Source organism: Podarcis pityusensis (genome assembly GCF_964106645.2).
Source record: "Podarcis pityusensis genome assembly, chromosome: 13".
In the NCBI taxonomy this organism is placed as follows: domain Eukaryota; kingdom Metazoa; phylum Chordata; class Lepidosauria; order Squamata; family Lacertidae; genus Podarcis; species Podarcis pityusensis.
The window spans coordinates 37,687,232-37,712,146 of NC_138038.1; the positions used below are offsets into that span (position 1 = coordinate 37,687,232).

The 24,915-nt window shown below is 49.9% G+C and overlaps 1 protein-coding gene across 2 annotated transcripts; it reads left to right on the forward strand.

The window, feature by feature from the left end:
* On the forward strand, positions 1-24,915 carry LOC308461628 (C-Jun-amino-terminal kinase-interacting protein 4-like). Of its 2 annotated transcripts, none has more exons than XM_080978691.1 (27): positions 1-968; positions 3,030-3,150; positions 5,532-5,602; positions 5,705-5,793; positions 6,907-6,994; positions 7,161-7,269; positions 7,819-7,906; positions 8,442-8,548; positions 8,762-8,813; positions 9,397-9,549; positions 11,197-11,245; positions 11,450-11,583; positions 12,845-12,898; positions 13,545-13,712; positions 14,700-14,817; positions 15,475-15,558; positions 16,313-16,366; positions 18,049-18,199; positions 19,128-19,278; positions 20,160-20,240; positions 20,655-20,722; positions 20,813-20,961; positions 21,867-22,038; positions 22,807-22,917; positions 23,088-23,207; positions 23,520-23,636; positions 23,771-24,915. In XM_080978691.1, exons 1-27 carry the CDS (start codon positions 666-668, stop codon positions 23,869-23,871), a joined length of 3,063 nt encoding a protein of 1,020 aa, XP_080834817.1. In that variant the 5' UTR covers positions 1-665; the 3' UTR covers positions 23,872-24,915. The 2 variants fall into 2 exon arrangements, with proteins under 2 accessions (XP_080834817.1, XP_080834818.1); XM_080978692.1 differs by having other exon boundaries at positions 11,453-11,583.

Genomic DNA, 24,915 nt, shown 5'->3' on the forward strand with positions numbered 1-24,915 from the left:
CTCCGCCTCTCTTCCCTCTTGGAAAGTGACATGAAGTTAGGATCGCAGCTGTCGACGGCGCCGGGCGGAGGATTCGAGGTTCCCTGTGCGCGGGGTGGGGAGGCGTAAGGAAGGGGAGCCCAAAACACGAGGCAGGAATCGAGAGATCCCCCCGCGATCCCTCGGTACGGGGCGGGTGGGAGGGAGAGGCAGGACTCCTGGGATCCTAGTGGTTCGAGCACAGAGCCTGGAAGTCAAAGTCCTGGCAGAGGGAAATGGGCATATTGAGACAGGGTGTAAGGGGAGTGCTGCCTAGTGGCTATAGCAAGGGAGTTGTATATGCGTGCATGTGCCTGGCGCTGGAAGGGACTGGGAAGGGAGTTAGGGTGTAACTGGGTGGATAGATTTGCGGGGGGGGGGGGGTAGATAATCCTGTGTACTCTAGAGAAAATTTAGGGACAGGAAGAATCGGGTCCTGGTTGCTCAGAGAGAGCGCTGAGTAGTGTCAGTAGTAGCTTAGAACAGTGGCTGGACTCCTGGGTTCTGGGATCAGGGAGCCGAAGTGGGGCAAGAGATTTTGTGCTTAATAAGGTGGGATCTGGTGGGTTAGAGGAGGAGGAGGATCAAGGAGCCAGGAAACCCCTGGGGTGTCTGGAGGCTGGAGAGGGCAGTGGTTAGAGCAGGTTATGATGGATGACCCTGAGGAGATATTTGGAGGAGATGGAGACCCCAACCCTGCTCCTTATGAGGAGCTGGTGTCTGCGATGGCCGGCGGATTGTATGGGGAACTGGAGCGGCTTGTAGGGGCCCATGGGCCTGGTGCGGTTTCAGGACTCCTGCCGCAACTGGTTTCTGTCCTGGAGTCGCTGCAAGGGGCTTGTGGACAAGTGCGAGAGCGGGACCAGGCGCTGGAACGCTTGCGGGATGACCGGCTGAGGCTGCTGGAGCAGTATGAGCGGGAGCGATCTGGGCGCAAGCGGGCAGAGGAGGTTGGTATCGCTTTCTTTCTACTTGTTTTGCTACCACTATTCTTTTTAAATGTTTGTTTAGGCTGTGTACACCCTATACAGTGGTACCTCAGGTTAAGTACTTAATTCGTTCCAGAGGTCCGTACTTAACCTGAAACTGTTCTTAACCTGAAGCACCACTTTAGCTAATGGGGGGTCCTGCTGCCGCCGCGCCGCCAGAGCACGATTTCTGTTCTCATCCTGAAGCAAAGTTCTTAACTAGAAGCACTATTTCTGGGTTAGCGGACTCTGTAACCTGAAGCGTATGTAACCTGAAGCGTATGTAACCCAAGGTACCACTGTACATTTAATGCGCATTCCAGACCCCCCCCCAAAAAACACACTGGGAACTGTAGTTTGTTAAGAATGCTGGGAACTGTAGCTCTGTGGTGGGTAAACTACAGTTCCCAGGAGTCTTTGGGGGGGAGGGAGATGCTTTAAATATATGTTGTGTATGCAGCCTTAGTCTCGGCTGTGTGTTGTGCATGTCAGAGATGGGTGACAGTCTTGGGCCAAAGGTTTTACAACACTGGTTGGCAACTACCAGATTTGGCTGGCACACCAATCTGAGCCAAAACACGGTGAGTGAAGGCAGGGGTCATATTCCCTACCTTCTCACGCTTAGCAAATCTAGTATTAGTTTCTCCAATATCGTGCTTGACCAGGCTGGTGCTTTTTAGCAGACAGCACTTTTGCTACAGAACTAGCAGCAACGGAGAAGGATTTTCTCTCTATGTGGTGCCACTCTTGTGAATGTACTTTTCTCTAGAGGTCTTGGTGTTATATGGAACCAAGAAACATCCAGCTAACAGAAATAGAAAGAAATAATCTAGGCTCAAGTTGCAAGCAGGGGAGGTTGGCAGTTTCTGTCCCCGGTTGCTAATCCCCGGCATCCGCTAATGGAAGGGCAATTGTATTATGAAACTGAAAGTGTTCTTCTGTGTATCACGGGCAGTAGGTACCAATGGGCCCCATCCTTCATGTAGTCATCTAAACTATATATATATTTACCATTGTTTATGCGAGCTGCCATTGCAGTATCTTGTGGCAAGGCATTCCATGGGCTGGTTATGGTTGCTATCAGGAAGTACTTATTTTGCTTCTTCTTAAGCCTGTGGCCTGTCAGTTTCAGGGGATGCCCCTGAGCTTTCATGCTCTAATAGAGAAGGAACAGGAGGAAATTATTCATCCTTTGTGCATCAGTTAAGATTGTACATTACCACCACCTTTCCATTTAGCCTCTGCAAAGTGTCAAAGTATTACCAGTCTGCAAGCTTTCTTGATAAGGAAAATGATCCTTGTGCCTTCCGTCTATTTCATTCTGAGTGTAAGGAATGGGTGCATTGCAGGGGTCTGATGATTCTTAGGGTCCCTCCCCACGCTACAATTCTACGACTCTATGAGCTCAACTGCCCATTTTAGCATGTTGAGACTTGGAGTGGATAGCACAGGGCTGATGAAGCTGCCAATGAAAGAGACCTAAGGCTGTATATACACACACCACACATTCAAAGCAACCCCCCCCCCCATAAAGAATAATGAAAACTGCTTTCTTAAGGGTGCTGGGAATTGTAGGGATGCGGGTGGTGCTGTGGGTCAAAGGACTTGCCGATCAGAAGCTCGGCAGTTCAAATCCCCGCAACGGGGTGAGCTCCCGTTGCTCGGTCCCTGCTCCTGCCCACCTAGCAGTTCGAAAGAACGTCAAAGTGCAAGTAGATAAATAGGTACCGCTCTGGCGGGAAGGTAAACGGCGTTTCCGTGCGCTGCTCTGGTTCGCCAGAAGCGGCTTAGTCCTGCTGGCCACATGACCCGGAAGCTGTACGCCGGCTCCCTCGGCCTGTAAAGCGAGATGAGCGCCGCAACCCCAGAGTCGTCCGCGACTGAACTTAACGGTCAGGGGTCCCTTTACCTTTAAGGGGTAAACTGCAATTCCTAGGATTCTTTTACACAGCCCTCTATGGGTTTGGGAGAAAGTGCTGGGACTGGGGGTGGGTGGGAGAGGTTGTTGGGATCTCCTGGACTCTCGGGGTTCTCTTCCTGCAGAGGTTTATGGAGCTGGAGGACGCGATGGAGCAGGAGCGCAAGGCGCATGCAGCGGCTGTGAGCCGGCTGGAGGGCCAGAGCCGTGCCCTGGAAGGGAAAGCACGCAGCTACGCAGACCAGGGTGAGAGGGGCGGGTTCCTTCGCATCCTATGCCTTTAAAATCAGAAGTGCTGAATGTTCTCCCGTGCAGATTGTTTGAAGAACTTGCGTTTGATACGGACACTCTAAGAAATTATCTCTCTGCCTAGGAGGAAGCCAGTTAGCCAGGCCAGACAAAGTGTGGCCTTGGAATTCTGTTTCCCCATCTTCCCGCAGACGGGATGGCTTCCCCGCCCACCCATGCCCTTCCCACTGACAGGCATGCCCTATCCTGCACCCTCCCATCTTTTTCCCACTCTCCTTTTTGGAAGTTCTGGCTAAGCTGGTCTATCGAGTTTGATGAGATTGGGGTGTAAGGCAGCGGGGAGCAGAACAATCTCATCGTATATCTTTTGGGCTCTTTGCAAAATGGGGCAACTGTTGGTCACAATTGCGATTGTTTCCAGTATATGTTTATGTGTGTGCATACACACATATATGTCTGGCTCTCTTTAGTTTCAGGTTTGTGGGGGGGGGAATACAATATGGGACATGATGGAGGATTATAAAATTATACGAGAAGTAAAGAAAAGAGAGGGAGGTGTTATATTTTTTCCACTCCCATAACATTAGGATTGGCAATGCTCCACATAAACCGCTGGGCAGCAGATGTAGGGTAGACAGAAGGAAATACTATTTCACACAATGCATAATTCAATCTTGGAACTCCCTGCCGGCAAATGAGGCTGTAGCCACCAGCCTAGGTGGGTTTTTTAAAAAAAGGAATTAGACAAATTCACAGGTAGGGATAGTACCTGTCAATACCTGAGTGTCTTAGGCTGCAGTTCTGCACACAGTTATTTGGGAATAAATCCCATTGAGCTCAGTGGGGCTTGATTCCAAGTAAACACATACGGAATCAGGGCTTGTAGGTGCTTTAGCAAAAGCTGAGACAAAACTATATGTGACTTTAGGTGCATCTTTGACTCTAATGTGCAGGTTTTATAAACTGGCAAATTATGTCAGTTTCAATAATCTCTTAATTCTTGGAGTCTGATAAGATTTGGAGAGCGAATGTATCCCTTTCTTTAGAACCACTGAAGGGAAGGGAATTTCCTGTTCTGAAGCTGAGATTTGCTGGTGGTGGGAGGCAGGGGAATTACTCATTGACACGAACAGAGGACTTCCTCCCCTTGCAAATACCAGCTTCAAAAGAGAGATTTTCCTCAACACTGCAGCAGGCGAGGAAAAGGTTAAATTCCTTCTCCACGTCTTCTCTACTCAGCATCACAGGGCATATTGCCATGCTAACACCCATAAGGTTACACTGTTCTATTTCTTTGAAAGGGTCTTAGTTATAATTACCTCATGTTGGATTTTGCCCTCCAACCAGCAGCTCTCAGCTGCTTTGCAGAGTCCGCAACCTAATTCTGTGACCTGCTATTATCTAGACTGGGTTATATTTAATGATGCTCTTAGATCCTGACCACATACCACCCAGGGCTGACTGTTACCACTAGCTCTGAAGAGCTAATTTAATATCCCTTGCCAGTGATCCACTCCACAACCACCACCATCACCTTTATCAGGGCTGCTTCTCTTTTAGCTTAATTATGCCCACCTATTCACAAGTCATCATAAAAAAGTTATGCTCAGTGCTTGTTAAAAAGGTCCCAGCCCAATATACACAATGACATTTTTTTGCAACCAGACAGGATTATTTCCCCCTCATCCTTTTAAAAAAGAAAAAAAAAGAAGAATTGTATACCCCATCAAAGTGTATCTCTAACAAAATTCTCCATACCCTCACAAAATGAAAATGTGGGTAACATTGCATTTATCGGGACTTATTTTCTGGTAAGTATCAGATTGCAGCTTCAGTGTTCTTTGTGTGAATCTAAGACATTAGGATATTCTTACCCATGAGGCTTGAATCTTTTCTTATTATTATTCATTTGGCCTATTTTGCCACTGCAAAGCTTGCAAATTTGTCTTTATTTAAAGATGGCTCTTTCTGGCCCTTTCATTAGGCAGAGTGAAGAAACTGCCTTGGGCTATAGATGCTCAGGAGCAGCTGTGGTTATTCCTCTTGAGCCTCCAGCCATTCCCTTCTGTTGCCACATGGAGTTTCCTGGGCCCCCTAGTCTGTTATTGATTCTACTGCCAGTCCAGCTGGCTGCAGTGCATGGATTTGGGAGGGGGACGCCATCTTGTCCTTCGCCTCAGGCAGCAAAATGTCTTGAGCCGGCCCTGCCTCCTCTCTTTCCTGCTTTCGCTGTACACAACACAAATAGCGCACAAGATGCATTTTTAGCACCATTTTGAAAATGCCCTTAAGACTAATGTAAAGCTGGTTTAGGTTTCTTGTCTGTACATCAAAATCACACCGCCATGCCTCCCTGTCCCCCTGCTCTCTCTTCACAGTGGCGGGTCTGGAAGAACAGAAATCTTCACTCCTAAAGGAGCTTTCAACTCTCAGCCAGAGCCACACAAAGGTACCGTCAGCCTGCAGCTGCCATCCCTCGTTTGCTCTTTTCTTTTCTCCACTCTTAAGCCAAGCTGGGTCACAATCTCATTTTGTCTTCTGCCTTTTACAGATTGTGCAAAACTACAAGGAATTGAAATCGCAAAGGGTGGCGTTGGCTGCTACAAGTCAAGCTGGATCTCTGACTACAGAAACGAAAAGGTTTGGAAGAGGAAGCTGGCCTGTGGGGTGGCAGCGGGGTTTGTGTGTGTCAGGGGTTCACTTAGGGGCACTGTGCTACCAATAATGATATTTTTGCCCAAGCTGCTGAGGTTGCGGAGTGTGCTGTATGGCCAGTTTGCTTTGTACTCCAGCTTATTCTGTTCCTTACCACAGTGAGCAGCTGTCAAACCACAAACTGTTTTCACTCATTTCATGGGGAAAGGTAGAAGTCATCTATGGTTACCTAGCAACAGCCAGACCTACTGCAAGTACCACATCTGGATTAAGGCAGGAATGGATGGGACTCCGACTGGCAATCCACCAAGGGCTGCGTGTGACAGAATAGTTAGTTGGGGTGGCACTGGGTTCAAATCTAATCTCCCCCTGCCCCAAGGCGAAGAAAGGTTGACAAGGACAAGCTGCTCCAAGGCAAACCTGGTGGAAATGGGGTGGGGGTGGGGCCATGGGCGAGGAAACATGAACCCTTTCTCCAATTGTCTTCAGGGGTTTGATGGGTTTCTTGGAAGAAGAGGGCCTTTTTAGTGGTGGTGCCCCTGTTACAGAATTCCTTCACTCCTCAGAAATGTGTGGCTCAAATATAGCACCACATGATACTTTTTGAATGTTGGCCATAGGCCTTGGTGAAACACACGTTTTTGATTCAGGAGGTACCGGGTTCCGTTCCCGGCATTTTTAGGTATGCCAGGGAAGAAGAGTCCTGTCTGAGAGCTGCTGCCAGTCAGTGCAGGCACTTCTGAGCAAGGACTAATGGACTGCTCCGGCTCTGCAAGGCAGCTTCTGAGATTGCCATGTTTCAAGCTTTTGACAACAATGGAACTCTACTGGCTATCTTCCGACATTTTTTGTAGTGATTTCTTTTCTGTGTAATGTTGGTGATTGGCTTTGGCAGCCACGTTGAGGGCTTTATTGCCTGTTGAGGCAGGGAAGAAAGGTGAGTAAGAATCCTTTTGAGAGAAGGAGACGTTGAAGGGGTCGAAGGCAAGATGCAGGAGGTTACAGGCATGCCTTTTCCAGGGCAGCCGATCAGCCAGCCTTGTACAGTAACAAGGAACTAAAAATAGATATTTTTCTCTCCCTCCTCCCCCTGCTCAGGTTGAAGCCCCCACCAATCCAGGCACCCCCAAAGTTCCTCCCAAGCACCTCGGACCCTGGGTCTCCTGAATTGCCTCAATCCCCAGGGGTAAGTGGCTTTGTGTTGTGGGGCTCAAGCCCCTGAACTGTTCCTTGGCCCGTGGCAAACAGCAGCAGCGGTGGACGGGGAGGCTGGAGGGGGGAAGCAGAGGCATTAAGAGGAGCCAGGAATGAATGGCCTTTTATGTTCTCCCCACCACCACCCGTCTCTTCAGAAGACTGCAGAGTTTCAGGAGCTTCCCAGCACGGAGAAGGCTCCGCAGAGGGACACAGAAAGAAACAATTTCCCCTTGGCACAAGAAATGGTGCAGCCGGAACAGGATGGTATGAAGGGGGAGCCTCTGTTTTGTCTTGGTGGGGCTAAGCCAGGAAAAATAACTTGAGGAGGGTATGGGGGGGGCAGTGAGGGGGTGTGAGCGTGGCCAAAGGAAAGCCCTGAGGGCCAAGTGAAGAGGACTGGTGGGCCATATTTGGCCTCTGGGCCTCAGGTTCTCTGCTGCAGCCTAATGAGTTAGTAGCGTGCCGGTTCTTGAGCTGTGCTATATATTTTGCATTTTTACTGGGCTTCTGTTCCTTGTAAGCTGTGCCTCTTCCACACCCCTGCCAGAGTCGTTTCCACCACTGCCAACATTTAGATTTTAAGCTCTTGTGGGGCAGGGACCTGCCTGACCCTCTTTATTCTTACAACAATAGGAATTTTCTCCGCATGCAGACAACAAAATGCCAGATAGGTCCTTGCCCAAAGGAGCAATGCTTTTCTAGATTATTTTCAGTATGGAAAGGACTGTGTAGAGGTTAACAAACACAGGATAATAATCTAGAAAAAATAATGTGCTTTGCGTTTGCACCCCCACAACCTTCTTCTCTTGTCAGCCTCTCCTACTCTGCAGCGGCGCTTGGACTTGGACGATCTCCTGAGCTCCACTCCAGAACTGGGACTGGACCAAAAGCAGCCAAGCAGGTGAGAGGGATGTGTCTACTTATTAAGCCTCTGAGCAGAAAGCGCAGGTGGGCAGAGCCTGAGTGGTTTGTGCTTGAACATGGATGCTCCTTCACTGGAGTGAAGAAACAGCTAGGCTCTTCTTTCCTGTGTCCTCCGACCACAGCATGCCCACACTGTCCTCTAATCCTCCATTGTCCCATCTATTCCCTCCCTGCTTCCCCACAGGTGTTTTAATTTCGGGAGAGTTAGCTCTTCTGGTTATCCTGCTCACTGCTTTGAAGGGCCACACATCCCTGAGTTTCCCAGCCAGATAGCCAACTTCTTTTTCTCCTCACACCCGCATTTGAAACTGCCGTTTCAAAAGCACCGCAGCCGTAGGATGGCAAACGAGGCTGAGGAGGACTTCTCTGTGTTCATTGTCTCCTTAGAAAAAAAAAAAGTCCCGCCCCTGGTTTCTGTCTACTGTGACGTCAGATGTGGGTGGGTGTTGTTGCCAGGTTAGGAGCGGGTGGGTACTCCTGTCTGTCTATTTGTCTGTCTGTCTGTCTCTCAGCCCCCTGAGTAACACCCTCGAGCGCAACACGGTGTCCCTTTTCGCTGAGGTCTCGGGCCTGAGTCCTGAACTCCTCAGCGATATGGACGGCGGTGCCGATTTGCAGGGTAGGTAAAACTCCCACCTTCCCCCTCCCTCTGCCTCCTTGTCCTGCTGGGACCTTATTCCTTTCCTAGAGAACCCAGGAGTCCTAGCTCCCCACCCCACCCCAATTTTAATCCAGAAAACCTGCCTCCCATAGTTCCCCAGCCTATGGGGAGTTAAGGTTTCTACCTGTGTCCTAGTAGCTTAGCAGTGTCCATGCTTGACCATCTTTTCAGGGGATGCCTTGGAAACCCTGGTGGCAGAAAACACTCAGTTACAGGAGGCACGGTAAGAGCGACCAGCCTAAAGCGATAACGTTTGTTTGTTTGTTTGTTTTGATTTATGAATCTCCTTTTACGTGTGTGCCAAGGCGCCTTCCAAACCAGCTGAAAATAGTTATAAAAACAGTACAAAAATGCCCCCAACCACTCAAGGCAGGTGTTGGTTTTGTATTGTTTCTGAAACCTAAGGCATCCAACTGGAAAAGCTTGCCAAAAGAAAATGAAAAAAAAATGCATTCATTTGGTTCCAGAAAGTACAGATAGGGGCAGCTTCTGATCTCTTCGGAAGTTGAGGGAGAAACTGTCCTGTAGTGACCCTGCTTGAGTGTATAAGGGATAAAGCCACCTCTCAATTTACCTGGTCCTGAACTGTTTATGGGTCTTTATATCTTGATGGGAGCTGGAGCTTCTTAGAAAGGCAGGTCCTTGTCAAGGGTGCTTGGCAGGCAGAGAAATGGGCCGAGGCCTGGCCTGCTTCTCTCCGCTGGCCCGCCTGCTTTCCCTCTTGGATCTGGCCCTCCACCTCCTCCTGGGCCATCGCAGCCAGTCCTGGGCTGAAGTCTTGCTGTTCCTCATGGTCCCACCTCTAGAACTGCTCTGGATACAGCCCGTCGCCATCTTATCGCCCGCGTAGAGGAGCTCACCGAAGAGCGCGAGTCGCTACGGGCGGAGCGTGAAGGAACACTGGGGGCCCTGAGCCGCTGCCAAGCCCAGCTGAAGGAGGCTGAGCTGGAACTGATCAGGTAAGGGCTTGTAAACTGCCTTCCCTGGTGTTTGGCAGCCATCTTGATTCCACCACTTGCTGACTGCGCTGGCAAAAAAAGGAGAGGGGCACCTCAAAATTAGTAGTACACAGGAACAACTCCCCCCCAGCAAAGTCACCAAGGCAATGCAGACAAATCCCAATGTGTTTTGAGTTAGCTATTCTTTCAGAGGTCACATGCCTGTCCCACTTATCCTCACAACAACCTTGTGAGGTAGGTTAGACCGTGTGTGTGTGTGTGTGTGAGAGAGAGAGAGAGAGAGAGAGAGAGAGAGAATTTATGGTCCAATTTCAACCAGTAAGCTTTGTGGCGGGTGTGGATTTGATCCTGATCCTCCCCAGCACTCTGGACATTTCCGCTCACTCACAGTCTCTGACAAAGAGCATCATTTAAATGAAATCATTATATGCGAGCCATTATGAGAGCCAAATCCTAAGAGGTGTATTATAAATGCTCTAAGCCAATACACAGCTAATGTAGGAAGATACTGTCCAGTTTTCTTCAGGTTATGCTATATGCTTTAACAGCCTGTGTTGTTCGTATTCTTAGGATTATACTGTAGTGTTTTTATCCTGATGCTGTGAATCATGTGTTCCCAAACTTGGGTCTTCAGCTCTTGTTGGACTACAACTCCCACCATCTCTAGCTCGCAGGACCAGGGATGATGGGAATTGTAGTTCAAAAACAGCTGAAGAAACACTGCTGTTAAGTAGCTACAGTAAGCTACAATAATAAGAGCAGCATATCTGACAGCAACAATAACTATAGCAATACTGCTAATAATGATTAATAATACTACAGTGGTACCTCGGGTTACATACACTTCGGGTTACATATGCTTCAGGTTACAGACTCCGCTAACCCAGAAATAGTGCTTCAGGTTAAGAACTTTGCTTCAGGATGAGAGCAGAAATTGGGCTCCGGCAGCGCGGCGGCAGCAGGAGGCCCCATTAGCTAAAGTGGTGCTTCAGGTTAAGAACAGTTTCAGGTTAAGAACAGACCTCTGGAACAAATTAAGTACTTAACCCGAGGTACCACTGTGTAATAAAGGTAGTCTATGGATTTGTGTGTTTCTGCCTAAGCACTTCAGACAAACCCAAATCTTTCTACGCTAGCCTATTCCTCTGAACAAGTGCAGCTTAGCTCAAGAAGTGATAGGGCTTTATTGGAACTACTTAACAAATCATTGTGTACCTATCAGGCGTTGGTTACTGCAGCCTAACCATTGTTTGGCATGCATTAAAAGAAACCCGTGTGTGTGTGTTCTGCTGTGCTTGTATTGAGCTGGTCAGAGGATAAGGCCATCAGCAACCACTAGCCACAATGGCTATGCTCTGCCTCTACTTCTGAATGCCAGTTTCTGGAAACTGCCATGTGTGTGTGGAGATTGCTGTTGTGCTCAGCTTCCCACCCGGTTGGCCACTGCGAGAACAGGATATGGGACCAGATGGGCCATTAGCCTGAACCGGCAGGCTTTTCCTATGTTCTTATGTGTGACCAACAACATGAGCATTTATTAGAAGGGAAGATGGAATCCACTTTCCCTGAGACACTGGCCTACAATTAATTATTTTAAAAAATAAATGAGTGAGCCCAAATTCCAGTCGTTCGTCTTTCTCTTTCCAGGATACGGCAGGAGTTTCAGGAATCAAGACGTTCTAGTGAGGACGGGGAGGTAACCAGAGCATCTTCTGCAGAGCACCCTCCGCAAGGATGTTGTGACAGGCCGGAGGGGGCCAGCTTTCCCTTGAAGGCTGAGGGATGGGGGTGTGGAAAGGGTCTTCTACCGGGCTGTAACTAGACAGGGGTGGGGTGGGCGGTCAGGATTCTGGGAGTGGCATTTGTGTGCGTTTGAGGCAGAATCTGCCCTCTTCCTCAGCAGGCTGAAGGAGGCCTGTCCCGGCCTCAGCGGTTCACCCGGGCCGAGATGGCTCGTGTGGTGATGGAGCGCAACCTCTATAAGGAGCGGCTGATGGAGCTGCAGGAAGCTGTTCGGCGCACGGAGCTGCTAAGGTCAGTGGCGCCGAGGTTTATGGCTTGGGGCTGGGGGGGGGAGGCAGATGGGTCTGTGACCCCATAACCTAAGTTATGACTCTTTTTGACAAGCCGCCCTCTACCTCAGCTTGACGTGAGGTTGGGTTTTTCCCGCTGAGCCGTTTTCTTTTTGAATTGTCTGAAAGCAGCTCAGTGACTGTGACCCTTGTTGGAGCTTGCCATGTGGCACCAGGGGCATGATGGGAAGTCGAAATCCCTCCCCCAACCCTCCTTGCTTCGCTCTAGCAGCAGAGCAGCTAGAGGCTTCTCTTCCTTTCTGGCGATCCTTCCCAACCAAACAGCATCCCAAGTGCCAGGGAGTTCGGACTGGAGAAGAAGGGAGAGGACTCTCTCCCTGATGCCAGTGCAGCAGTAAGGAAGGGAATTAGTACTTCTGAGGGGTCCCCTTAATGTTGGAGGTGAGCAGTGGCTAATTTTCTAGAAAAAGAGGTGCCGGAACTCACCATGAACGCCTGCCTTGTTCTCTTAGAATGGCAATGGCACCCACCTGAGAGTTCCTGTGAGTTCCAGCTTTTAAAAAAAGCCCTGGAGGTGAGAAGGACGAGTCATGGAGGCTTGTGTTGTGAGGCAGGGAATTAGGAGACTCAGCAGCATCACGAATGACACCATATTATCCATTAAGTCCCACCCCACTACTGCTAGTAGAATCTTTTCCCTCTCGGGAGAAATCAGCAACTGCAGGCAACCTGCTCATTCCATTCCCTAGGAACCAGGAATGGGGAATCTGTGTCCCTCCATATGTTGTTGAACTCCAGCTCCCATCAGCCCCAAGCTCAGAGATGATGGGAGCTGTGATCCATCGGTGTTCAGAGGGCCAGAGGTTCCTTATCCCAATTCTTGAAGCTGCTCAGGGCAATCAATCACTCTGTGGCTGCCCAGCCAATAATTATTTTCCCATAGTACAAACTGGGCGGGAGGGAAGCAGGTCAGAATGGAAGCCAGGAGAGAATTGGCTTATAGAAATACACTCTGGAGAGGTGAGATTTAAACGGAGGATTATAGACTCAGAACACAGGTTTGTCACTCAGACAAGAGGAGGCAAATGGCTCTTAGGTGTAGCAAGTGAAGGGCTGACCTGAGTATTAACAGAGGATCAGGGAGCCAGTCGTGCAAATGGTTTGGGTTGCCTGTTTCCCCTTTTTCCAGCCTTGAACTAATGGCTAATGGAGGGAGTCACTGCATGGTGGCAGCCTTAAAGCAATTGTTTCTCTCTTCTCAGGGCTTCGCGGGAGGAACAAGCTGTTCAGATGAAAAAATCCTCTTTCTGGAAAATGTAGGTGCCGTCTAAGATCTGCCCCTGAAGCTGTAGCTGTGCACCCTCTGCCTTGACATACTCTGCTTTGACATTTGATATTGGGCATACAACTTTGCATCCTGAGAAATTTCGTTCTCCCTTAGCAAGATGTTATGGCTGCATGGATTAGTTTGAAAGCGTGCAAGGGAGCAATGCCTAGTGAAGGCTACTAGTTTGCAGATGCTGGGCATAATGGCTGTGTTCTGTCTCCATTGTCAGAGGCAGTTGCTGTGAATCAATAGTGGGGAGAGTGGCAGTTGCACTTAACTCCTGCTTGCAGGCTTCCCATAGACACCCAATTGGCCATTGTGAGAATAGGATGCTGAACTAGATGCGCCACTGACCTGATCCATCAGAGCTCTCCTTATGTCCTTGTGAGAGAACCTTCCTTGCCATTCATAACAATGGCCCTGCCTTGGACCAAAGTCAAACAGAACTCTGCAAGCAAACAATCCGTGGGCTCCTTTTAGTCTGGTTCCAACAGATCACAGTTCCATCATTCTTGGTGCAAAACCCCCTTTTCTTTCTGTTGAATTTTGATTTACTTTTCAAAACCGAGTACTGACAGTGCCCCCTGCCATTCCCTCCTCATTTCCCCTGAACGCATTGTATTTTCCTCCTGCAGTTTCGATCGCTTATTTAGCCCCTCGGACTCCCCAGAGAGGGCTCCTGCGTCCCCGCTGCCACCCGGGAGGGCCCGGTCCAGCCCCAGCGGCCGCAATGAATTGGGAAGGAATGGGGGGCAGCTGTCTCCAGCCTTGAGATACATCCCACGAGCTACCTCGCCCAACGAGTAAGTTGTGTGGCAGTTGCTTGGCAGGGGGAGAGGTAGGAGCCAGAGAGTGCATAAGCTGATTTTGCAATCCCATCATCGGCACCTCTTGGGAACCTGTTGCTCCCTTTATATGGGGTTGGGCTGCTAGTGGATCCATCTAGTCCAGCACAGGCTGACATCAGCTCCCTGATGCCAGGTTAGACCATTGGTTTGTCCAGCTCAGTATTGTCTCCTCCAGGCATGGTAAAATATACTTGGAGTCCGGTAGTGATTTCATGCTCTTTATTGCAGCTTGTAAAATAGTGATTGAATTGCCCCCCCCCACCTCAGGCTTTTATATACATTATTTACACAATGAGTCCCGTCTGATTGCCTGATTCTGCTTCCCTCCTGGAGCCTGATTGGTCTTTTCCTACAGGCCAGTCAGTTGTTGCATTCTAGGATCCTACTTCCCTATTGCTCTAGGATCCAAGCTTAGTACATAACACATGGGGAACCCTTTGGCCCTCCAGATGTTGCCAAACTACAGCAATCATCACCCCTGGCCATTGGCCATACATACAGGGCCTGATGGGAGTTGTAGTTCAGCAGCATCTGGAGGGCCAATGGGTTCCCATGCCTGGTCTACTCTGACTGGCAACAACCCTCCAGTGTCTTGGGCAGAGATGTTGCCCGACCCCAAGACCTTAGATCCCTTTTATTAACTGGAGACGCCCTGGCTTGAACCCTGGAGCCTTCTGCTTTCAGAGTGTGCCTTGTGGGCTCACTCTACATAAAATGAAGAGGCTTTATACGGAGTCTGCTAACTGGATCCATCTAGCCCATCAGAGGCCGACAGCAGCTCTTCAGGGTCTCTGGCAAAAGTCCGCCTTGGGCAACAATTGCATGCAGGCCCATCTGGGTAAATCCAGCTGAAACCTGAGCATTTCCCCTGGTTGCAACTGGACGCAGGGTTGTCACTGGAAGCTCTCTGCTTCCTACTATATCTGGCTTTTATATCCGCAGAGCCGACGCCTCCCCTCAGCAGAAGCGGAGAGAGCTGTACCGTGAGATCCGCTCCCACATCTGGCAGGAGCATGGTCGGGCGCAGATCCATGGGTGGAGCCAGCCGCCTGCGCTCCAGGTGAGCATTCTAGCAGGGGCAGCAAGGTATCTGACCCTATGGAAATCCCATGCCAAGGGCTAGGTCCTCAAGTACTGTCTTTTCAAAGCAGGTCAGGAAAAAGGTAAATGCAGCATTTTGTGTGTGTGTGTGTGTTTTATCATACCAGACAGTGTGCAACAATTTCCCCACATTTGACAATGGAATGATTGTCTAAAATTAATAAATAACAATTGCCATCAGCATTGGCATCCTGCCGGCTCCTGAAGACACACCTGTTTGGGCAAGCATTTCCCAAAACTGAACTCCTGATGTTATTGCTTGAACTGTTTTTTCATTGTTAGACTTTCGATTGTTCATTTGTTTTTATTGTATATTTTTTATTAAGGATGTTTTACTGCCCCCAATGGATCTGTTGTTGGGTATTTCGATTCACACACTGATTTTCATAGTTGTGAACTGCTTAGAAACCGTTTTTGGCATATAACAAATAAACAAATTCCATCTAGGAAATGGGGTCCACTGAATTCGGCCCTATTGAGTCACCCAACAAGGTGGTGCTTTAGACTATACATTTGCCTTGTTCTATCCCAGTCATGGGATCTGACCTTAGTTTTGAACTGGCCACTCTTGCAGTGAGTCTCCACACATTAAAATCCAGCCACCTTTTCTCTGCAGGGCTCTGACCCCCTTTCAGGGGCTGCCGACGTACCTGTGCTCGCACAATTACGGATGCTGGACCAGAAGGACCCCAATACAAAGGTAACAAAGCAGTGGGTTTCCAAATGCTGAATAGCTAGGGATGTTTCCCCCCCTCCCCCTGAGTTATTATTATTACTATTATTGCATTTCTATCCCATCTTTCTTCCAAGAAGCTCAAGGTGACATACATGCTTCTCCACCTGCCCCTATTTTATCCTTACAACAACCCTGTGAGGTAGCTTATGGCTGAGGGACCGTGACTGGCCCAAGGTCACCCAGTGGATTTCATGTGGTTGAGTGGGGATTTGAGCCCTGGTCTCCCAGTGGCACTCTAACCACTGCACCACTGAATTGAAATCTGCGGCCACTCTAGGAAAATGGTGCGGTTTTCCTGCTGTAAAGTGCTAAAAAGGGGTTAGTTTGAGTAGGTGTTGGCTGAGTTCAGAGCAGGGACTCGTCCAGAGAGGTAGCAAGCAGTCTCCTCTGAGGATAGGCCACTCAGCTGCATGTCTGCTTTGGGAGTGATTCACGTGATCCATTGGCGTTGGCATCAGCTGAGTTATCAGGCCCTCTGAAGGGTGAGTGGAAGGAGACCAAACCCTGCAGAGACTCTGGGCAGTTCCTGTGTGGGCAAGTACAGTGGCAGGCTCAGAAAAAGCTTAAGGCTTATTAAAGTGGCACATTTGCAGTTCCTGTGGCAAAGGTTTCTGGCTGCAATTGGGAAGGGTGGGGTGTCATTCTTGTATGGAAAGCGACTCCTTTTACCAGGGGGCCAGCAGGTCTCAATGTCGTGCCTGCCTCTCTCTCATTGTAGCTCTGGTGTGCTGCAGCATCAGTTGGCACTGAGACTCAAGAAGAAGCAGAAACCGTAAGTATCACCATCATCATCTCCATCATCATTATTGGTTTTACCCTTGCTTCAGAATTCTCACTTAAGGTTCCCTTTTCAGGGGTTTTTTTTTGGGGGGGGTGTTGTTATGGTGTGTGTGAAGTGAAAACTGCTCATTTAGGCTGACCTTCAGTTCAGAGAGAGGGACGTGGGTGACACTGTGGTCTAAACCACTGAGCCTCTTGGGCTTGCACATCAGAAGGTCGGTGGTTCGAATCCCTGTGACAGAGTGAGCTCCCGTTGCTCAGTCCCAGCTCCTGCCAACCTAGCAGTTCGAAAGCATACCAGTGCAAGTAGATAAATAGTTACCGCTCCGGCAGGAAGTTAAATGGCGTTTCCATGCTCTGGTTTCGGTGCTCTTTTGCGCCAGAAGTGGCTTAGTCATGCTGGCCACATGACCCAGAAAAACTGTCTGCGGACAGACGCCAGCTCCCTCGGCCTGTAAAGCAAGATGAGCGCCACAACCCCAGAGTCATCTGCAACTGGACTTAACTGTCGGAGGTCCTTTACCTTTTTCCTTTTTTCAGTTCAGAGAGATGTTTGTCTCCTGCAGCAAGAGTCTTTTAGCACTTTAAAGACTAACAAATTTATTATGAGATGAGCTTTTGTGGACTTGAGGCGTCTTCATCAGATGTGTTAAGTGGCAAGTATATAGATTGCCATTCAAGAATTACAGTCGGTGATCATTGGAGCTTAAATATATACTAAATCGGCACATTTTTATAGCAGCAAGTTGATGATAATGGGCTGGGATTATTGCATTAATGCATTTAGAGGGGCAGGGAACCGTTAGCAAGAAAGAAGTAGTGACTAGAACAGATATCCAGCACTGGTAACACATGAGAAAAGATGTATATCCCCTTCAATAAGTTAGTGGTTTTTCCTCTGACTTTTCTCAGCATTTTGTTTTTGTTCTGATGCTGCTTTCAATTTATTTCATGTTTTTATTGTTGTTATAATCACGCACACATAAAATTGTAAGACACTTCAGCGGCTTGTTTTGTTCTGTCTTTGTAATTTATATACAGTGGTACCTCAGGTTAAGTACTTAATTAGTTCCAGAGGTCTGTACTTAACCTGAAACTGTTCTTAACCTGAAGATCACTTTAGCTAATGGGGCCTCCTCCTGCTGCCGCGCCGCCGGAGCACGATTTCTGTTCTCATGCTGAAGCAAAGTTCCTAACCTGAAGCACTATTTCTGGGTTAGCGGAGTCTGTAACCTGAAGCGTATGTAACCTGAAGTGTATGTAACCTGAGGTACCACTGTATTGGCAAACAAGACATGGTTGCAGTTTGGGGTTCTTAACTCAGCCGTTCTATGGTGCCCCTTCAGATTTAAGACCAGAAACATTCCTTGCCCACCCACATGCTTAACCTGCTGCCGTGCATGGAGAACTTGAACACAGGATGGGAGGGGGGCGGGGAGGAAGGAGACACACTTCCCCAGGTTGTGTAAATGTCCTTGCCTGGCTGCCTGGAAAGCCTAGGCATGTGTGTGCTTGTCAACTGAAGTGACAAAACAGGTACAAAGACTGAAGTTTAGGGATTGTCAAGGGCGTGTGTGTGTGTATGTGTGTGTGTGTGTGCGCGCGCGCCCGTCAGCATAAAAGGGAGGGAGGCCCACAATGTCTTGCTGATCCCTCTGCTTCTTTCTCTCCCAGGGCACCTCTCATCACTGCTCTCGATTGTGGGTGGCCTCAGGGACCCACTCTGCAAGCGAAGTGACTCTATTTGATGCCCAGAACCCAAACCAGCTCCTGGAACATTTCGTGCTGCCTGGAGTTCATGTCCTCTCCATCGCATGCGTGCCTGGTCAGTGCAAGGAAGGAGAATCTATCATTGTATACTGTCTCTTAATACACACACATGCACACTTAGGCCCTTAGACTGATTGGCTTGTTCTTTAGTCCTGTGCTTTGGTTCTGCCTTTTGGTCCTCACTGCTGTCTTGTCTCATGGCTCCTGATACCCTCACAACCCAGCCCTGGCAATGACTCTTGTCTCTCTTGCTGCTCCTACATGTGGAGCTCCCTCCTTGAGATTTGCACCTGGTGCCACCTCTCTTTTTTCCTTCTACCGCATCTCAAAACACACCTTTTCCACTTGGCCCTTGACTTTATCCTATTAACCCTTATTCCTAGCTGTAGCCAAGCCTCAAGTACACAAAACTTTACCAACTTTACATATTTTAGACTGCAAGCACCATAGATTTTGGACTGAAGTTTTGTGTCCATTGAGATTTTATAGCATGGGTGGGTAAACTTTGGCCTGGTGGAGGGCAAAACCTGCCCTTCCAGGGGATCCCATTTGGCTTTTTTCCAAAACCACTACGATGGGTGGGCGACATCAGCTGACGGGTGTGGGCAGGGCTCAATCCTGTATTGTCTGCACCCACCAGTTCCCTAAAGGGACCAGGGATACACAAGATAAAGCAGCAGAATTTAAGCAACCTCTCACTCAACAGCTGATGAGTGGAGACTTCAGTCCTGCTTGGTTCAGCTTTATTGGTTAGTATCTCCCCGCAATCCTACAGGCCAACCTTGAAAGCTGGGCAGGACTCCTCATTATCACTCCAGATGATTGGCAGGTTGATAGGTTATGTGCAACTAGATAAAGATTTCACCTGCTGTGCCAAAAAGGTTCTCCCCAGCCCTGCCTTGTAGGATTCCTAAGCAGGGACTCCAGCTGTTTCTGTGCTCCCTGAGGAAGGCCGCTTTGCCTTCTCCGTTCTTCCTCCATAGGCCTCGCTGTGCCTGGCGGCGAGAGTCCCGAGCGAGAGCCAGAGATCCTCGAAGACCCCCTGGCGCCCGGATCCGACAGCGAGGATGAAGTGCTGGAGATGGAGGCGGTTGGCACAGAGCCCACCGTGTGGTTTGGCACCCAGGAGGGCTGGTAATTGACACCCAGCAAGGTTGAAGGGAGAAGAAATGGGAGGTGGGGGTAAACCCCCGTTCCTGAATGGATTGCCATTGTTGAGCTTCTCTGGCCAACCTCTGCCTCTTCCTGCTCCCACCAGCTCCAACCACCAGGAGCAGCATCCTGCCCTTTTGCTGCTGCTGCCACCATCGCTTCGGCTGCCATATTTGACAATCCCATGGGCTTCCACCAGGTTTATTTACACTGAGGGTGCCCAGCATCCTCAGGAGATGCAACAGTTGGAACTGAAATGCTGGTGGCTGATGAGAGCAGTTAATAATAATAATAATAATAATAATAATAATAATAATAATAATAATAAATTTATTTGTACCTTGCCCATCTGGCTGGGTTTCCCCAGCCACTCTGGGCAGCTTCCAACAAAGATTAAAAATAGAGCAAAATGTCACACTTTAAAAACTTCCCTGAACAGGGCTGCCTTCAGATGTTTTCTAAATGTCAGGTAGTTGTTGTTCTCTTTGACATCTGATGGGAGGGCGTTCCACAGGGCAGGCACCACTACCGAGAAGGCCCTCTGCCTGGTTCCCTGTAGCTTTGCTTCTCGCAGTGAGGGAACCACCAGAAGGCCCTCGACGCTGGACCTCAATGTCCGGGCAGAAGGATGGGGGTGGAGACGCTCCTTCAGGTATACTGGACCAAGGCCGTTTAGGGCCTTAAAGGTCAACACCAACACTTTGAATTGTGCTCAGAAACGTACTGGGAGCCACTGTAGGTCTTTCAAGGGAGGGATGGGGGAGCAGGCCTGGAGCTGTGCCGGGGGTTGGGCTGGTCATCAGGAGGGCTCAGGGGGTGTCACCTTTGGAGGCTGACCGCATCTTTCCCCCTCCCCCCCGTAGCATCTATATTCACTCCGCCAAGACTGATTGGCGCCGCTGCCAGGGCAAAGTGCAGCTGAAGGATGCCGTCCACTGTATTGTGTGAGTATGTGGACTTCCATCACCCTCTCTGAATGCTATGGAGCCCCACTGCCTACCCCTCGTGGATGTCGCCTGCCTCCCCATGCTGGTGCTGTTGCGACTTTCCTTAGTTTTAGGCCCCCATCTACGCTAAAGCAATGTCACATCGTTGTAAGCAGCCATAGTTTCCCCCCTAAGCTTAAGGGTGCTGAGAGGAAGCTAAAGTTCCCAGAGTTCCCTGGGAAGAGGGACTGACAGTTCAACCACTCTGGGAACTGTGAAGGATCTGTGAGGGGAATAGGCCATCTCCTAACAACTCTCAGCATCCTCAACAAGCTACACTTCCCAAGATTCTCTGGGGGAAGCCATGTCTGTTTAAAGCGGTATGATACAGTGCAGTGCAGATGAGGCCTTACTCTGCTGTTTTTGTCTCAGCCACGCTCAGGGCCGTGTAGCAGCTGCTCTAGGGGACGGATCTCTGGCCATTTTCCACCGAGACACAGGTACGTCCTGCTCCTTTCATTCCTCCCTGCCCTGCCCTGCCTTCCCCACAGCTCAGGTCCTCGGTTTCACCTAATCCCTGTCTTCCTCAGTCCGGAACTGGGACCTGCGCTCCCCACGCCTGCTTGACTTGGGGCGGCCACGGCGCTCCATTCGTTGTGCCATCCCCGTGCTTGACCGGTTGTGGTGTGGATATGGGAACAGAGTCTACGTGCTGGATCCTCGCACTGCTCGCATCCAGGTGAGTGTGCCCCTTACTGCAGCTTGAGGCGGTGGCTGAAACCCACAGAGACTTGCATGGCTGGTTTTATGGTGTAAAAACGGTAGTTCGAAATGGCCAGGATCATTCTGTGTATCAGTGTTAGAACAGTATTGCTACAAGAACTAGCCGGTGAATTCATTTTGGCTGTTCTCTCTCTTTTTTTTATTAATGTTTTTATTGGGTTTTAGGACAAATGCAAGAAGCAAAAGCATATAAACTCTACACAGTGGACAAAAAGAAACTGAACAAAGAATTGAAACATAAGACAGATAAAACTGAAATTAATTGGAACAAGCCTGTCAGGCAAAAGTACCAATGCATTACAAAATCTGGAATTTTGGCCATTCCTATTGAAATGGGCGCGGGTGGCGCTGTGGGTAAAACCTCAGTGCCTAGGACTTGCCAATCGTATGGTCGGTGGTTCGAATCCCCGCGGCGGGGTGAGCTCCCGTCTTTCGGTCCCAACTCCTGCCCACCTAGCAGTTCGAAAGCACCCCTAAGTGCAAGTAGATAAATAGGTACCGCTTTATAGCGGGAAGGTAAACGGTGTGTCCGTGTGCTGCGCTGGTGCCAGCTCACCAGAGCAGCTTCGTCACGCTGGCCACATGACCCGGAAGTGTCTCCGGACAGCGCTGGCCCCCGGCCTCTTAAGCAAGATGAGCGCACCACCCTAGAGTCGGACACGACTTGCCCGTACGGGCAGGGGTACCTTTACCTTTACCTTTATTGAAATGGGTAGATCCCGAGGAACAACTGCTAGCTGGCACAACTTGGAGAAGTGTTGAGATCCAAAATCTAGATGTAAATGTTGTGGATGTGGGTCTGGGGTCGGGGTCTTGAATCCAGGCTGCCTGTTGCAACCCACTTTCTCTTCCTCCCCCCAGAGGTACTTTGAGGTGACTTCACACCCTGAAAGCCAGGTGCGGCACATGGCAGCCGCCGGCAACGGCATCTGGGTCTCGGTTCGCCTGGAGTCCACCCTGCGCCTCCTCCATGCCGAGACTGGCCAGCCGCTGCAGGAAGTGGAGCTGGGGCCCTACGTCAGCCGCATGCTTGGTGAGTGTCAACGGCCACCATGACTTGGGGGCTTTGGGTGGGACTCTGAGCAGAATGCAGGGACACTGCAGCATCCGGGAAGGAGTTGGCAAGGCAAAGCTGTTGGATTAGCCACAAACAAGCCTTGGCAGAGGAGAGCAAAGAAGCAGACTGCAGGGAGAACGTCCAGGACAGGAGGGTTTTATGAGGGCAGGAAGCTTTTAATAGAAGGCTCTCAGGCCTGAGAGGGGCATCCTGCTGCTTCCTCCTGTGCATCAGTATCTGGGCTGGGTCATGGGCAGTAGTCCGAGGTGAGTCAGGAGCTGGGAACCAGCCATTAGTCCCAAGCGGGACCAAAGAGGAAGGCTGTGTCTATTTTATGATTTACTCCGGTTCCAGTGCACTCCCACCACAGTAGTCGTGTGCAAGTGACAAAAGCAAGCCAGAAATCAGCGCCAAAGAATAACCAAGGATACAGAAACAGGCCAGAGTGCAGGCAGACCTTGGAACAGGAAGGCCTCACATGCTTCTTCCTGCCTGGAAGGAGCCAATGGCCAGCCCTAGGCTTTGGGGGTGCCTCACTGTGAAGCTGCCACTTGCAGTTCAATGGCTTACCAAATGGGGCAGCTGGGCTCTCCTTCATGGGAGATCAGATGGCCATCTGCTTTAGTTGAGATGCCTCCATTGCAGAGGGTTGGACTAGATGACTAGGATCCAGGTACCCTAGTTTTGGAATCTCCTGCCTGTTTAATGGAAAATTCCTCCTTTTTTTTCCTCCTCACTCTCCAGGGCCGAACAGTCTTAGTTTAGCCATGAACATCTCAGCACTTGGCGCTTTTGGGAAACGGCTGTGGGTTGGCACCTCTGGTGGCACCATCATTTCCCTGCCCTTCATCTCAGGTGAGCACCTGTGTGTGTGTGTGTGTGTGTGTGTGTGAGTGAGGGAGAGGGAGAGGGAGAGGGAGAGGGAGAGGGAGAGGGAGAGGGAGAGGGAGTGCAGCTGCAAGTGTATACATAGCAGAGTTCCCTGGTGGCTATTTCTGTGAATTTTCTCTCTTGGTTTCTCATAGAATTTGCTGGGAGCTCGGAAACGTCTTCTCCCACTGGCATCCCTTACTGTGCTCTGGAGCAAGCCCAGATCAGCTACCACGCGCACCGCGATGCTGTTCGCTTCTTTGTCTCAGTCCCAGGTAACCAGCACGGAGGAATCGATGCCCATTCCTTGGTTCTTTGGGGGAAATAGAATTCAGTGGCTTAAAAGAACTTAAGAGCATGGAATCCAAAGCTGCTGCTGCTGCTGCTACCATTCTTTAGATAATGCCAAAGATGTGCAGTTAATAGAGTACTAGAGGACAGGTCCTCGCCCCGAGGAACTTACAGTAGTCCAAATGGGATGTTACTGGAGCAAGGATCACTGTAGCCAGACTATCGCTGTCCACAAGAGGAGAATGGTGGATATATAAATGCAAACTTCAGCTCTGTCTGTTCTTTGCTTACTTTAGGGTGTATGAACCCATCCTCTTCTGAGAGCACCAAGGAATCGCACGGCCAAGAGGCACCAAGCAAACCTTGCAGCTTGGTGCTAAGTGGAGGGGAGGGGTATATCAACTTCCGGATAGGTAAGCATCTTACTTTACAGGTGTGAGGGAATGACGTGGGTACGGGATATAGGCATCCAGCCCCATTATCCCAGCACCAGGTACAATGTCTTCTTGACTCCTTTTGGCCCTCTGTTTTTTTCCTCCTTACCCAGGCGATGACACTGACGACCGCTACGGCGACCTGCTCCTCCCGAACCCACGCTTACGCCGAGCCGAGCGAAGCCACCTCATTGTCTGGCAGGTGCAGGCCTGAGGCTCTGGTGATGGGCACAGTCACTACTTCAGGGTGGTGTGGCACAGCTCCAGCCTAGGAGGGAATTGCACTGTGGACAGATAAGACGCTGGTGGTTGTGGGCTTCCCATCTCACTCTCCTGCCCTCTTTCCCCACGTGTTTAACCCTCTGGTGTCTGAGGGTTGGGGCAATGACTTTTTGCAATGTTCTCAGGCCGAGGATTGTAGCAGAAGCCATCTGGATGCCAGGATCTGTTTTTTGTGAATCTGCACATTGAGGGGATCTGCAGCGGGTGGTTCCTTACCCCCAACCCCTTTCTAAATAAGCACTTCCACTGCTAAGGAACTGGAGCACTGTGCTGCTTTGCAGTAAGTCAACCTGCTCTGATACGGACTACACCCTTGTCGAATCCTGCTATGTTCATGCCTCCCTGGGTTATACAGCACCAGCAACTTCCCTCTTAGTGGCCAGATGGTTGGGAGCCAGAATGCAGCTATCTGGGTCATGTAGAAGGGAAGAGGCCTCTGTTCCAGTTGGGAATGAAGGAAGCAGATCTGGTGAGTTAGAGCACACAAGGCCAAGAACCAGGACTCCTAGGTTTATCTGGAAAAGGAGCAGCATCCAAGCGCATTGGAGCTACAACCACCACCACCACCATCCCGTCCTCCTTTCACGTGTGATTCTTTGATGCACTTTTGAGTCTACGGGTTGAGACATGAGGAGAAGACATGGAAAATCTTGAACTACAGGCATGGATTTGTTGAAGGCTGTGAGGCAGCACTACTCAGAGAGGCCTGAAGGGGGAGCCCTCTCCCTGCTGTGCTGCCTTTGATCTGGAAGCGGAATATTGATTGAATTGGTTCCCGGTGCTATTGAGCTGATCAGATCCTGGCTGCAGTTTTGGAGTGATGCTAGGGCCGGCCGGGACACACAACTCACTGTTAAGTTTCTCAGGGTTGCTGTTCCTTGTTTGTCTGTCTCACCCAAGGGTGAGGGTCTCCGGCGGCCTCTCAGGGTCTATTTCTGTGGGTTGGTTTCTAATAAAGCTTTAATTATTATTATTA